Below are 16,806 nucleotides of genomic sequence, written 5' to 3'. Positions count from 1 at the left end.
ATTTTATAGTTTATTTGAATTCAGCAATTGGTCAGTTTCAAAATTCTCATTGGTTGAGTCCTTACATGTGTGTGTGTTCTTCCTCCAGGAACCAGACGCAGTTGGTATTTCACATTTTACAAGAGCTTGATTTATTCTAAATTCATACAAGTACAGATATTTCGGTGAGTTGTTTCCTTTATTCTTCCAGCTATTTTATGAATTTTTCGGTAAGTTAATCCAGTAGTTAATTATTTAACTTTGGGATTTCCCTCACTGGACTATAATTTTATTTTGTATTTGAGTAATTGCTTCTCCTTCAAATCTACGGATTGCGCGTCTCGGATATTTACAATATTTTTTGTTCAGTTCATTGTGATTCACATTATTTTATATACGCTACCATTCTAATCGCTTCATATTCTATAAAATATAATCTTTTGAATATTTTAATTAGTTTGAATTACATTTCTTTAATTGCCTCCGTCATTTCCTCTAAACATTGCGATCTTGTGAAAGGGCCCGTATGGTGACTAGCGCGTCTCCGGATCCACAAAAACATTAAGTCCCGTTAACAATTAATTTTGTTAGGGCAAACAAACCTTCGAGGCTTTATACGCGCGCTTCCCGCACGTAACAACTTTCATACTTGTTTTGTTTCGAGGTGAATATAACTAATTCATTCTTGAACAAAGCATATTCTATTTATAACAATTTTATAGTAGTAGATCTTGCCTAATTGGAAACACGGAATCACGTACAAAAATGAAAATAAAACTATCGCAAAGTGGCCACTTATCTACAGTATTGTGCAGAAAAAGTATTTGTAAGTTTGAGGAAGCTTACAAAACCGAATGTCGTTATTAAAACTTTATAACGAACGCAGATATATAAAAACGCTTTTTTTTGAAAGATTTAAAAGCGTAATTGCAAAAGAGCATCTCTGAAATGAAAATATGACAAAATATTACTTCTTGAATAAAAAATCTTGGAATTACCAAGTCGCATTTTTCCACATCACTGGAAACCAAATATCTACTATTCTTATGACCTAAACAACGCAAGATAAACAGGAGTCTGAGCTTTGCAATCGGAGCTTTGCAATTTCCCACCAGAGGCGTCGAAATCATACTGCGAGTATTCAGTACTTTAACAAAAATACTTCCTTGTTTGCGTAAGTCACTAAATAAGTTTAAAAATGTTGATCTTGGAGAATTGTACAATAATATTTTTGCATAACATAAGTGTTAAATTATAGAAACTTATAATTATAATATGAGTTATAGAAACTTATGATATGTACATATAATAAACCAATATAGTTTGCTGTTATGTTATAATTAGTGTGACATCGTGAAGGATACATCAATGACGAATCTTCATGTGAATTTTATTTCTTTTATTGTATTTTTTTCGCTCTGGATAGATTCGTAGGTAACGAGCAGCAAGCTTCCCATTTAAGCGGTTTGATCTCCAAAGCCCGTACATTTTGAGTGGCGGTTCAGTAATCACGATTTATAATTAGAATCATTCTTAATTTGCAACCCTGTTGGACTTGGTTGTTCATCTAATTCCTGTATCGTTGGGTTACAGTAGCTAGCGAGAGCGGGCTCCCCAATTAAGCATCTGGTTTAGGTGTCAATTTATGTTCTGACAAAAAGAGCAATTGAACTAGTTATAAAGTCGAACTACAGAGTGACTGTTTTGTGTCCAATTAATTAATTACTTTAATTTCACATCAAGTCTTGAATCTTGGATTAATAATTTAAAAAAATATATATTATTGTTCTGACACAAGGTAGGATTTCGATAAACTTTTGTAAAAGAGCGATTTTTGCGTAGCATTTTAGCAGTCGACTACAGAAGCGGTAGATAATCGATTAGAAATCCGAATCTTGCTAATTTTGTAAAACCAGCAAGTTTAAAATCGAAAACCACGTAGCATTCATTGTAACATTTTAAAAGCTAAAATATGAAATAATTAGCTGGAAAATTGCTTTTCTCATCAATTAGATTCATTTAACATTCGCAGATTATGCATTATTTAATTACTGAAGTTTTTTATTATTACGCGATAAAAGTCTATTTTGTTCTTTTGTTAAATTCACTCATTACAGGAAATTATATCAGATATATGTATATACTGATATAACCGAAGGGTTAAGGGTTAAGTAAGCAGGAATTTACACAAACGCGTGTACGGTAGAAGTTAATAGAAAGAAACAGAAAGAATTTATTCAATATAATAGTTAATATATAATTGCGTAATTTATGCATTGTCTTCACGCGAGGGCGGACGATGTTTTTCAATTTACAAAAACCATGTATAGATGCATGTAAATGTCATGCGGGGTCGAGGTATCATTACTCCAACATATCCTTTTTATATTTTTGCAAGAATAATTGTTAATTGTAATACTAATCCTCTTCATTCGTTAATTGAATAAACCTAATTATTGGAAGGTATTGATCTGCGAATTCCACTCCTCAACTCAACATCACATGAATCCCACATTCCTTTAGATATAATTATAATAAAAGTGAGTCGTTCAGTATGTAAACGCTGCTCTTTACTACACGAGCGCTGTTAACTCCTGCGTACAATTCCAGAGGCGTTACATTAGTGTAAACGTTTAAAATAATAAAAAATGTGATTAACAAAATTTTTACTCAATTAATTATCAAAACTCATTCAAGCACTAGGATCTTATTCTTTCTAACAATACTATACTATAAAACTTGTACCAGCAAAATTAATCTCGTAAATGTCAAAAACAATGAATTTTCGAAAGCTAAATTGGCAAAGCGTAATCGGAACTTTTGAAATGTCACAACATCGACTGTGAAAATACATGAAAATACATGTGTGTTGTAGCACGCCGGACGCTTTACGAGCTTATTCCAATTCCGGCCCGATGGACATACGGCTAAACGGATTTCGTCAATTCATTTACCACTTGATCTAGCCGCACATTTCAATTATATGTGCACTCTTTGTCGGTAGTATCTGGCGTGTCATGCGACCCACACTGACGCGACAGTTCCTGATAAAGTCGTGGGAACGGATGCGGTCCACGGTACAATTGAATTAATCTCGATCGAACAACACAGGCTTCGAAACGAAACAGGAAATCGCGTTGTCACGCTCAAAATCGAACAAACGCGGCCGCGCTGAATCTATTGGCCGTTATTACCTGTTACTGTTTTCCAGAACGTTACACGTTATTGCCTCACCCGCGTTCTTTTTATCTTTTTTTTTTCCTCTATCGCTCCGTTAATTAGAATGTAACCGGTGCCGTACGATTAAATTACTCGAGCAGAAGTAATTTATACGATCGCAAAACTGCCCGGTCATTTAGAAACTAAGTTTACAACGTTTTCAGGGATAATCTGCACTTTGTAGATTTAGGAAAGTCGATTTATTAGGAAGTTTACACGGTATAAAGATAAACAGAAATTCATATACAATTATATACGATTGTAAGCAATTTTGAAATATGGAAATTGCATTATAATTATGAATTATTAGTTATACAAAATTATAGAATATTCGAATACAACAAAATAATTTATGATACATGTAATATGAAGATTTAGTAGACTGATTAAGAACGTTGAAATACTAAAGAATGTTGTCATATCTTATTCAATTAATTATTTGTGTGATAACATATGTGTAATAATTTAATAAAAATCTATTTAATAAAAGTCATTAATTTGCTAACTAATGTTAGCACTTAGCTTTCTATAAATACTGTACTAATATTATGTTCTCATACGTTGAAGAGATAAACTGTAGAAATAATTACCATAGATTAGAAAAATAATGAAGAAAGATTATTTTCGCGCTTTCAATCCTTGTGCATTCGTTCATTTAATTATTCACTCATGATCTCTTCAATTTTTATTAAAATACATGGGAATGCATGAAATTAATTATAAAATTAGGTAATAATATCTAAAAAATTTCTATTTATATTTTGCAAGAAAATATAAATTTGTATTTGTATTTATATTTTTCAAAAAAACACAAATTTTTAAAGAAAAGGAACAGAGTAATTTAACATTTCTAAAAAATTTGTCTCGCAAAATATTTTTATAATGCTACATCTTCAAGAGCGGTATAAAATATATGTAGATATTTATTCGATATCCTTCGTGGTTTATGAGCTATAAACACATACATAAAAGGGGCAACTCAGATAAGAAAGGTAGTTTTTTCTTTAAGGTATAAGAAAAAAAAAGCAGAAGAAAAATAGCACGGTTAAGACAATCTCTTCTCGTGCTATCGTTACTGGTATCTCTGAACATATTATACATAAATTAAATTGCGATCAAGTGTGTAAATACATGTAAATATTTGACGATGGGTTAAGAATATAGTGTAAATGCGATATAAAAATAGCTTCGGAACTGCTTGATATAAAACATCATCTCGATTATTATAAAATTAGGAGTATAATTAAAGATAAAATGCCAAAGCAAATTAAACCAAATGCAATTCTTAACGTGGTGCAACAAATAATAGCGCAAGATCATGTGAAAATCAAGGTTTTTAAATGGTATAAATTATTTTTAAAACATAGAGAAGTTACTCGATATGAACATTTTAGATCAATAATGGACAGTTGAAGTACCCGCTAAAAAATTTATGGACATCGATATATATGACATGCAAGTTTGAATGTTTAGAAGAATGACAATTTGAAAATTTGTTAATTTCAGGACTTAAATATTGAGATATTTAAATATTTAGATGTATGTACATGTATGTATAGATATACAGGGTGTTACCTGTAACGCTACTCACGATTTTTCTCCCACTTGCAGCCACCTTACGAAAAAAAGTTTAGAACAATATTTGCAGGGTATGAAGTGCACAATAGATATTAGTAAAGCAAATTTTGAAAACAGTTTATTCTCTTGGCAAAGTCAAGGTCACCTTGAGTTTTTTAAATAGAAATATACATTTTTTTTATTCATAGCTTTAGAGGATATCGAAACGAATTCGAAACATGTATTACATGACATTTTTATTACCATATTACTCGATTTACAGAAGAGGAAATGTGAAGTAAAAGACAGGAATATTATGTGATGAAAGGCGGCATACATTTTGAACATGTAATTAATAAAGTGTATTTTTCTTAGATCCTAGTCGCGTGTTTACATTCAGTAATCTCTTCGGAATCAAATAATGATTACACTATCAAAGTCAGAAGCTAAGTACTTCACATTTCCTCTTCTGTAAAAATAGGAATACTATTGATGGCATACTATGTTAAAAAAGAAACTTAAAATATCTTAAAAATTATAGTTTTTTTTACCATTATACCCTAATACTTTTTTATTCAGAATATTTCAGAGAATCGATTTATCTAAGAAAAACTATATAGTTCTATTTAAACAATTATGGGTCATTTTCGTTCCTCTAAAAATATTGCAAATATAAAAAAAGTGCACACACTATTATATCGGCAATAAAGAACAGTAAAACGTTTTCCTCTTTCATTTTGTTAAGACACTTATTATTAACGAGAAAAACGTTTAATAGTAATAACGATAACAAAAACAGTTATAACGATAATAATAACAAGTATTGAATTCTATTTCCTCGACTAGCAACTCCTAAAAAACCACCAACACTGAAACTTCCAATCTCACCAAACTCTCCATTTTCACGAAAGATCCATGACAATGCAATGAAATGTATTAGACGACTATATTTGAACGAGATACTACCTCTGTCTGTCGAAATTCCAAACATCAAACTTTCGGAACCAATTCTAAATTATCAAACTAAGACACATGACAACCGATTTGATTTCGACTTCTATCAGAATGTTAAATCTCAAACTGTATTTGATTCTACTTACATTATTTATGTGTGGGTATATCGAGTCAAAAGTAGCTCCTCCAGCTACTGAAAGTATAATGTACAGTGTATAAAACAAATGACAGACTTTTGTCAACTGTTCATTAAGCAGTAATTGAACATCCGAAGTGGCAAATCGAATTTATATTAGACCAACAAGCATTCGAGCGACGTTACACGTATTGGGTTAAGTGGATTTCGAAAAATTCTTGTTGATCTCAGCAAAGCGATCATGTGTATCCTGTTCGCTGGAGCAATTATTTGGTCTCGTTCAGTATCGCGCGAACGTCTCTCGAAACGAGAAGCCATCGCAAAACGAACGTAACGACTCGAATGAGATCGTAAATTTATCTTTCGACCTACGCGCTATATATTCCTCTAGACTGTAGACTGCGATAACGTTTCTGCGGTCAAAGAGAGTCGAAAAATAGCGGATACAAGTCACGTTATGTCTGCTTTGTCGATGAACTGGGAGCATGCCAATGTTAACGGTCGATAGCCTATTCCATTTGGTATTCTTTTCGATACAGCCATGCGAAGAGGAGAAAGGACACTGTAAAAGAGGCTAACGTCCGTATCTCAGACTGGAAAGATTGTTTCTATCGATATACAGATACAGTAAGTCACAGCCAAAATCCTACACAAATCGTTTTTTTAATTTTGGATGAAAAATGCACTGAGTAAACAACAGAATAATGTTCCGTGTACTATTAATTGCTCGCGTGTGAAAAAAACAAGTTTTATCAAATATTTTACACAAAATGAATATGTACGACGTCTCTGTATTGATGGAGGGAGGAATGAATGATTCTATATACAAGAGCTAGTAAAAAATATAAAATAAGGTTTCTTCACATTCAGTTTTATTTTTGAGAAAATTATAGTCGATGGTTTCTAAAGATGTTCATATCACTTATTTGCAAAAGAAAGGCCACGACTTTCATTCTTTTATTAATTCAACAATTAATAGATGTTATAAATTAACAAATGCAATTTTAAACGTTGTTGAAGTATTATTAATCAGCATTTTTATGATGTTGTTGTCTGTGTGTATTATCGAATAAATTCATTACGGTACGCATTAGTATAATAACAATATCGTCAAGAAAAGTGCTATATAATACAGTTTATTGATATTGATAATTATCACAATGTCTATTAATTGTTGAATTATTAAGAAGTATTGTTGTGTGCCGTAAACAAAATTCTTCACAAAGTCAAGAACCTTTAAACTCTATTTTTCCGAAAATGAAATATATAATAATTTATATAAATAAATTTAGAATTTTCAAAAATAAATATATATGACAAAATTGTATTCTACATTTTTGCTTTACTTTTTTATGTATTGGGTGTACAAATTAGTTCGGCCCGTTTTCAAAAGATAGCTCTGGCTGTTATGAATGTTTCATAGTGACGGCTAATTTCTTTTGTTTCAAACATCTATTAATAATATTCAGTTTATATCGCTTTGAATTTCATACAAAAACCTTGCTTTTTACTGTATTGATTATGTCAAACTTGTGCTAACTAAGCAGCATTTGCGGTAGGTTCTATCTTTTTGCTTCAATTGGAAGGAAAGTCTGAAGCGCATCGAATGCTTGTGGAAGTTTATGGTGACAATGCTCCAACTGATAAATCATGCAGGGAATGATTTCAACGTTTCAGAAATGGCGATTTTAGCGTTGAATATAAGCCTCGCTCTGGACCGCCAAAGAAATTCGAAGACAAGGAATTGGAGGCATTACTTGATGAAGATCCGAGTAAAACGCAAGAGGACTTTGCAGAATCATTGGGAGTGACTCAACAAGCAGTTTTCGTACGGCTGAAATCCATAGGGATGATTCAAAAGCAAGGCAATTGGATGCTTCGTGAAGTGAAACCGAGAGACGTTGAAAAGCGATTTGTCACTTATGTGCAGCTGATTCAAAGACAACAAAGAACGGTTTTTTTACATCGGATTGTGACTGGGGATGAGAAACGGATATTCTACGATAATCCTAAGAAGAAAAAATACTAAGCTATGCCCGGTCAATCGTTGCCATCGACCGCAACATCAACATCAAAGCCGAATATTCATGGTTCGAAGGTCATGCTGTGTATCTGATGGGACAAAAAGGGTGTTATATACCATGAACTGCTACAATCTGGCGATTCCATTACGGGCGATCGGTATAGGCTACAATTAATTCGATTGAGCCGTGCATTGCGAGAAAAATGGCCCGAATACTTGAAAAGACATGATAAAGTCGTTGTACTGCATGACAACACTCGGCCTCATGTCACAAATGTCGTCAAAACATACTTGCAAACGCTCAAATGGGATATTAGCACCCACCGTATTCTCCGGACATTACTCCTTTGGATTATTGGTTATTTCCCTAAAATGTTGTAAAAATTTGAAAAATTTATAACAAAATTTGATGACAGCATCAAGATAACATCCACATGTAATCTAACATCGCATCACATAATTTTACAAAATTGTAGGTTTGTATAGAATTACGTTGCACTCCGTCGACCTCGACCCAATCAGCACTAATAGTGGTCGATTTATTAGAATGTTCTGTATTTTCTACAAAAATTATCGGATTTGAAACATGAGAACTTGTCATGAATAATACTATAACAAACTATATAATTTTTATACTTACAATTAGTACATATCTTCGTAGTGATGTATGTAGCCCTGGGATATTGTATTCATGATGATTTCACGATATTTTGGAATGATCAAATGAGCACCAGACAACGAATGTTTAAATTATAAAACACTATTCTTCATTCACTATATTTTGCATATTTATTATAATTTTGTTAATTTCGAAAATATTTACTGAATTTTCAAATTAATATACCAATAGCATCACAATTTTCTAATTAAGAACCAATAATAGATGGAACAACATACCAATGACTGTCTTCAATTTTAAAAAGTCGAAAATATTAACTCAAAGCTTTTTGAGCTGAAAATAAAATTTCTAAATTTTTAAATTTTCCAATTTTTAAATTCTCGTATTCATAAATTTTCAAATAGCTATGCTGCCCGATTTATAAATTTTCGATTATCTAAAGCTTCAAGTTTGTAAATATTCAAAAAGTTAAATTTATAAATTTTTAAATTTTCAAACAATTAAATTCCCAAAATTCCCAAAATTAAAAATGTAAAAAAATGTTCAAATAGTTAATTTTCCAATTTCCTAAATTTTCAAATATCTATATTCCCAAATTTAAAAATTTTTAGATAGTTAATTTTCCGGTTTCCTAAATTTTCAAATATTTATTTCCCACATTTGTAAATTTTCAAATAGTTAAATTTCCCAATTCGAAAATTTTCATGTACCTAAATTCCCGAATTCGTAAATTTTCAAGTGCTTAAAATCCCAAATTCGTAAATTTTCAAATTCCAAATCCTCAAATTTTTAAATTTCCAATCCTATAACCTTTAAATTCTAAGTTTTGACACTTTGAAAAATTCTAAATCTCTAATCTCAAAATTTTCATTTTTGATATACAGGGTGTTACCTGTAACGGTACTCACGATTTTTCTCCCACTTGCAGCCACCTTACGAAAAAAAGTTTAGAATAAAATTTGCAGGGTATGAAGTGCACAATAGATATTAGTACAGCAAATTTTGAAAACAGTTTGTCCTCTTGGCAAAGTTAAGGTCACCTTGGGTTTCTTAAATAGGAACATACATTTTTTTTTATTCATAGCTTTAGAGGACATCGAGACGAATTCAAAACATATATTACATTATATTTTTATTAACATATTACTCGATTTACAGAAGTGGAAAAATGTAAAGTACTTAGCTTTTGATTTTGGTAGGGTAACCATTATTTGGTTCCAAAGAGATCACTGAATGTAAACACGCGACTAGAATATAAGAAAAATACACTTTATTTAATTACATGTTCAAAATGTAACATATGCCGCCTTCCATCACATAATATTCCAGTCTTTTACTTCACATTTCCACTTCTGTAAATCGAGTAATATGTTAATAAAAATATAATGTAATATATGTTTTGAATTCGTCTCGATGTCCTCTAAAGCTATAAATAAAAAAAAATGTATGTTCCTATTTAAGAAACCCAAGATGACCTTGACTTTGCCAAGAGGACAAACTGTTTTCAAAATTTGCTTTACTAATATCTATTGTGCACTTCATACCCTGCAAATTTTATTCTAAACTTTTTTTCGTAAGGTGGCTGCAAGTAGGCAAAAAATCGTGAGTAGCGTTACAGGTAACACCCTGTATTTATATTCCTTATAGTCTTATAATAGCATACTTTAATGTATTACACTGACAAACTCCTCTTTTTGAAGAGATAGGAATCAATGTCTCAGAACGTAAATAAAATTCCATTCGTCTTTCTTATTATCAGATACAAATATCATTATGTAATCATAAATTATTAAATAATTTAAGCATATTGTATAATATAGTTGTACGAATTATACTAATGATTGTTCATTGTGATAGCGTCAGAAGTGTGAGAAATAACGACTTCCGATAAGATCACGTGGACACTAGAAATGTTACGTTAACAGACGGAGCACAGAGTAACAAAATGGCTCGCAAAAGCAATGTTCAATAGTGCTCATACAGGAAAGCATACTTGACACACCTGTTAAAATGAACTTCTATTTACTTATATTCTGTGTACTACTATGGAACAATGTACAAGTAAGGTTACTAAAATACTCTTAGTTTCATCCGCGGATTGTATGTGAATTTTACACAAATTTTTATTCAAACTTAGTATTCAATTGCGGGTGAGAAAATTATTGAACAGTGTATTATTGATTGTTAAATAATATTTTTAATTTAATTTTGGACTTAGATTTTAATTTTAGAAATTTGAATGTTATATTCTGATATATAACATTGTCTACGTTTAAATTTTTCATATGCTTCATTTTAGATATATTTAGGTGCAATTGATCTGCTTACGTCGTTCATTCTATTTCTAGTTAGCTATGTGAAAATACAAATTAAAAATATAAAGAACGGAAATTTAAATTGTTACATTTAGCTGTTATTTAATTATTATACGCCGTACAGATTTATTTTGTTATACGAAGCATATTCACTTGAATAGAGTTAAACATATTACAAGCGAATTAAGGTAGATGTGTCATTTGTGGCTATTTTCATACGATTCACTGTAGAATTGCAGAAGAAAGAGATACACTAAAGTAAAAAACACATTAGTGTATTGGAAAATGTGCGGAAAATCAAAATATCACAATTTGCTTAATGTCTTATCGTAATTATACATCATTATTGCATAGTAAACAAAATTATCTGTACCCTCAAGAGTGCCATTTCTGCCCAACGAATTTCTATTTATGACCATTTGGAAAATTAGACAAAACGATTCATAAGAAAAAAAAATATATATATACTGATCGAATTGAGTAACCTCCTCCTTTCTCGAAGTCGGTTAAAAATTAATTACAAATGGTTTATATATATATGTATATATGAAAATATTATTAACTATTTACACCATTTTTTCTTTTTTCTCGTTGGAAAAGGTTTACTTTCCTTCCTTTTTACTTATTACGTTATTTTAATTTTATAGATTTTATAAATTTTTCCCTCTTGTTTTCACTGTTATTTCTTTTTCGCTTCATTTCGGTAGTGTTCGCCATATAAATTGTATTTGCAGAATTTATAACATTAAGAATTTTAAAACTTTATAAATTCTGAATTTAAAAAATTTTGAAGTCAGAAGAATTAGGAATTTGAGTGTATGTGAACTTGAGAATTTGAAATCTTAAGAATTGACAATTTAAAAATATAAAAACTCTGAAGTAGGGAATTTTCAAGTTTGAATTATTTTCAGATTTAGAAAGCTGAAAATTTTGAAATTCAAAAATATGAAAATATTTTAGTAGAAATGTAGAAATTTAGAAATTTAGAAATTTAAAAAGTAAAATAATTAAAAATTGTAACAATTTCAAAGTTGAGGATTGCATATTCAGAAATTCAGGAATTTTCTGACTTCAGATTTTAAAATTTAGAAATTTAAGAATTCAGAGATTCAAATGTTTAAACATTTGGAATTTTGGATTTCCTCGAATTTACAAACTTAAAAATTACTAAGTTTGGGAATTAACAAATATTGGAAACTGAAAATTTAAGAATAATTAACAAAGAAAATATGCTAATCTAATAATAACAAAATTTGAAGAATACGAAATTAAAAAATAAAACATTTGAAATTAAAAAAAATTGAAATTTATAAATTTAAAGGTTTGAAAATTTGGAAGTTTTTTAAATATGTAGCTTTACGACAATTTTAGATATAAGAAAGCTATTTTTCACAAAAAATTAAATTATTCTTTAAGAAACTTTTCAATTATATTGGTAATAGTGTCACATAATAATGTTAGTGTTAATTATGATATGATGTATTGACAGTTGAAGTACGTATCAAATACAAATAGTTTTGTCATGTACTATTTAAAAACATTACATGGACAAAAGTTCTACTGCTACATTTTCAACGTATTATTTTTAATTAATACCCAATTTAAGTATATTTTACATTATATAAGTGTGGATATATTTATATATATGTAAAACGAGTATGAAGCTTGCTCCATACTCGATTGCAATAAATAACTATATTCGGACTAGTTATGTGTTAAAAAATTCATAAACGGTTACTTAATTAAACAGTAAAATGGGCACTTACTCAATTAAACAATAAGATAAAAAGAAAACATTGTACAGTAGGAAATGGTACCTATACAGGGTGTTCAGCGATTTACTAGCCAGCGTTTTTCTCGTAAATCACTGGTACTAGAAAAAAATGAAAGAGGAAAAAGTGATAGTGTTTTTTATAATCAACATAATGAAGTATGTATTTTTTTCGTGTTTATACTATTTCTTAAGATATGAAGGTAACCTTCAGTTTTTTAAATGGAATGGTATATATTTTTTTATATCATATGAAAGAGCGCATCGAAACGAATTCAACGATGTATAATATCATGACCTTGAAATCCATTCTGAGTCAAAAGCAAACGAAATATTTCAAATATTTCGTATTACTGTACTTACCGGTATTTCTTACTAATATGTTTACATTTCGTGTTCAATGTGGTTTCCATTAGCTAGAAAGCACTTTTGGTGGTTTTATGTTATGATTAGGTCATAATAATAGTGTTATGATAATGGAAACCACATTGAACACGAAATGTAAACATATTAGTAAGAAATACCGGTAAGTACAGTAATACGAAATATTTGAAATATTTCGTTTGCTTTTGACTCAAAATGGATTTCAAGGTCATGATATTATACATCGTTGAATTCGTTTCGATGCGCTCTTTCATATGATATAAAAAAATATATACCATTCCATTTAAAAAACTGAAGGTTACCTTCATATCTTAAGAAATAGTATAAACACGAAAAAAATACATACTTCATTATGTTGATTATAAAAAACACTATCACTTTTTCCTCTTTCATTTTTTTCTAGTACCAGTCATTTACGAGAAAAACGCTGGCTAGTAAATCGCTGAACACTGATTCACGTTTAAGCAAATTTGTTCGTTGCAATGAAGCTGTTTTAAAAATGTTAAAAACTTAGTAAGATAATGGTTGCAAATAGTATATCTACATTATTCGTAAATGTAAATTAAATTACTCTTTGGTAATATGAGCGAAATAAAAATTTCATGCACAATGTGTTTCGAAACATAAACTAGATTAAAAATATTAACTATACTTTTCTAATTACAAATGATAAAATTAATTAAAAACGCGGATAACATTAAATAAAATAATAGCTTCCAACAATTAATTTCCGAAATTTGATTTTTTAACCTTACTTTTTAATTTCTTGTATCAAATAAACTATTTTAGAACATAATGAACTCAGATTAAAGTGTAACGAGTCACTTTTTAACATTCAACTTCATAATCTTACATATTCACAATTACATATGAATTAATATAAATTACATGTAATTCAGATATTTGGTAAAATTCTCACAATCCGCATGTTGACTTTAAAACATATATTTGCGGGACATTTTATATTATTTTAACTATTTATTGTTCATATAAGGCTGAGATTGAAATAATATTTGATGACGCTGAGTGTAAGTATAGTAATGACGAATTCGTGGAACCTGGATCATGTGAAATTACGGTGGACGATGACAGCGAATATGGGAGTACTGTAAGTACTCATTTGGAGGTCATCAAACAACCACCGGAAGACATCAGAGTACGTACTTGCATTAGTATTTAATTATATTTTCAATGTATCGCAAAAGCATTTATGTGCAGGTCCTGGCCAAATAGAAATAGACGTTACGTAATTCCTTGCGAAAAAAATAGGAAAAAATATAGGACAGAATTATTTCATTTTAGCCTTACAAGCAGAATACAAGGATTTAGGATCGTTGATTTAGCTAAATAATAACATTATAATAGGATAAATAAATAAATAAAAGTTATAATTGATAAAAAAATTCTCATCCACAAGAAATCAAACTTGGACCAATGGCATACAATTTGTATACGTACCGCATCACAATAACATTTCATATGCTTAGAAATTAAAACTGTATTGATGATAATGAAAAACATTTTATTACACTGTATTTGAAAAATTATTGAATATTTGACGCTATATATTTCCATAAATAGGACATTCATATTTGCTAATACTCAAAGTTCAAACTTAATTGACGATCCCAAAGCCATGTACTCTTTTTGTTACTTGAAAATTCAGTGCCTTTCTATTTTATAACAGGGCCTCCACATATCTCAATCTGAGCCTTTATACTACTACATGTTCTGAATGTTTTATATTGTATTTCTACACGTAGCAATGTAGCATTAAAGACTTTATTTTGTATACTTTTGTGCGTTATAGTGACATCAAATTTTAGCAGTCTAATGCTCGTTGCATTACGTGGGAAATTAGTATATGGTTACATTCAATATTAATAGTCATTAATCTTGTACACAGGCAATAGCCAAAGTATATGGAGTTAACATGGGCGAATATACGAACGATATTGGACTTGATGTAGATACAAATTTTTGTGAAGTGACAAAGGAACATCATAGCATTGCTAGACCGTTTATAAGCGCATTTGGCTTGAATGATTTGGCTTGCCCTATACCACCGGTATGTAATTGACTTAATATGCTAAATTCTTAATACAAATACACGGTGAACCAGCAAAAATAATTAATTTACAAAATTTTTTCTTTGTTCATGAAACTATATATATATTTTATTAAAACGATTAATCGGAATATTTTATACAGGATGCTCAAAAAATTTAGGTCCGAACTTATACTGCGTATCAGATGAAACAAGTTCACTCAAAATATTTAAAGATGCTTTATTGATTTTCGATTTAGGTTTCCATTCGTGCAAATAGTAATTATCGAACTTTTCAATTATTCAAACTATATTGGAAGAAATAGTAAATTTATTTTGAACGGATTCCAAAAATGATTGTTCACGTAAACGTTAAACATCGCTGAGAATTATAGTACATATATAATTCTGTGTAACGAATTATAATAATAGTTTTATTCGTAAATCTATGAATTCTTACATGAAAAATATTGAGAATAAACCATTTTTAGATGGTTTATATAGATCTTTTCATCTATTTGACTTATATGTAACACGTAATATAAGTTTGATTTCAATATTTTTGAACAGTATGTATTTGCAAATAATAAAGTAAAATGTAAAGAGAAAATACTCATGCATGGCCTTCAAGGTTATGATTGTATGAGTTGATACAGGTCATCACATTACTAGTAAAATATAGAAATAGTATATATTTTGAACATTTTCAACGCTAATGTAAAGTGAAATTATGTTATTTTTATTTAAATTGGAAATTTTTGAGTTATTCCCTTAATTTGTGAACATGGTAGTGAAAATAAATGGTTTTGCTTCTCGTGCAATCATGTTTAATATCACTAGAAATTTTAACGCACCTTCTACTTTACTAACCTACCGAAATATGTAAAATTTAATGGTAAAAATGAACAAAACTTCTATTGTAATTACTTAAATGTTCATATTTAAGACTTGTCAGTAAAATATTTTATTTATTTTGTTTTAGGGAGTCTACGGAATGGAACATTATGTTATTGACAACAATGATGGTTTACCGGAATCATTTCCTATAGGAAGATATCTAATATCTATTTCGCTCTTAAATGACGAGTACACAATAATAACCGTAGATATTTATCTAACAATAACGTAAATTATTTTGTAGTATTGCACTAAATTAAAATTTAATATAACATACACATACAAGTTAACAAGAAATCCTTTAAATAAAAACTGATTTGCAAGTATATGTTGCTGTTTATTTTAATATTTCATGTTCATTCTTATTAAAGTTTCTGTTATATTACATTTAAATGTGGCAAACGTTCGCGGACTAAAACATAATTTCCGGATTGTAAGACGAGGTAGAAAATGATTGAAACGCTAACTAAGTTCGATTTTAAAAATACTATATACGAGGTACGATCATTAAGTTCCCGGACTGGTCCCGTATATGCAGATACAGTTACCTTTTTCAAATTTGGCTGTTATCCCCTTTAAAGTAATCCCCTTGGGCAACTATACGCCGATCCCAGCGCTTCTGCCATTTTTGAAAAGCTTCCTGAAAGTCTTCTTCTTGAAGCGTGTCGAGCACCTCCTGCAATTCGCGTTGAATCTCGTCCACCGTGTCAAACCGCCGATCCTTTAGCTCCAATTTCATTTTGGGGAACAAAAAGAAGTCACAGGGTGCCAAATCTGGCGAGTATGGAGGGTGAGGAAGGGCTTATGTTACTTCGTACACAAAACTCTTGTGTTACGAGTGCTCTGTGTGCTGGCGCGTTGTCGTCTTGGAGCACCCAATTCTTCTTTGCCCACAGTTGTGGTCG

General features: G+C 30.1%; 1 protein-coding gene across 2 annotated transcripts; it reads left to right on the top strand.

The window, feature by feature from the left end:
• Nucleotides 1–16,219, top strand: LOC105662007 (uncharacterized). Of its 2 annotated transcripts, XM_012281403.2 has the most exons (5): nt 1–164; nt 10,345–10,548; nt 13,952–14,113; nt 14,864–15,025; nt 15,987–16,219. In XM_012281403.2, exons 2-5 carry the CDS (start codon nt 10,498–10,500, stop codon nt 16,131–16,133), a joined length of 522 nt encoding a protein of 173 aa, XP_012136793.1. In that variant the 5' UTR covers nt 1–164; nt 10,345–10,497; the 3' UTR covers nt 16,134–16,219. The 2 variants fall into 2 exon arrangements, with proteins under 2 accessions (XP_012136793.1, XP_076392512.1); XM_076536397.1 differs by lacking the exon at nt 1–164 and having other exon boundaries at nt 9,619–10,548.
• Nucleotides 16,220–16,806: the final 587 nt, after the last annotated feature.

This window comes from Megachile rotundata, chromosome 10 (genome assembly GCF_050947335.1).
Source record: "Megachile rotundata isolate GNS110a chromosome 10, iyMegRotu1, whole genome shotgun sequence".
NCBI lineage: Eukaryota > Metazoa > Arthropoda > Insecta > Hymenoptera > Megachilidae > Megachile > Megachile rotundata.
This window is presented reverse-complemented; position numbering and strand designations above follow the sequence as displayed.

What these genes read in the sequence shown, in the direction of transcription:
- LOC105662007 (XM_012281403.2), top strand. Translation starts at nt 10,498, where the DNA reads ATGAACTTCTATTTACTTATATTCTGTGTACTACTATGGAACAATGTA. An exon ending in AACCACCGGAAGACATCAGA is followed by an intron (nt 14,114 to 14,863) that starts GTACGTACTTGC and finishes TCTTGTACACAG; the next exon opens with GCAATAGCCAAAGTATATGG. An exon ending in TGGCTTGCCCTATACCACCG is followed by an intron (nt 15,026 to 15,986) that starts GTATGTAATTGA and finishes ATTTTGTTTTAG; the next exon opens with GGAGTCTACGGAATGGAACA.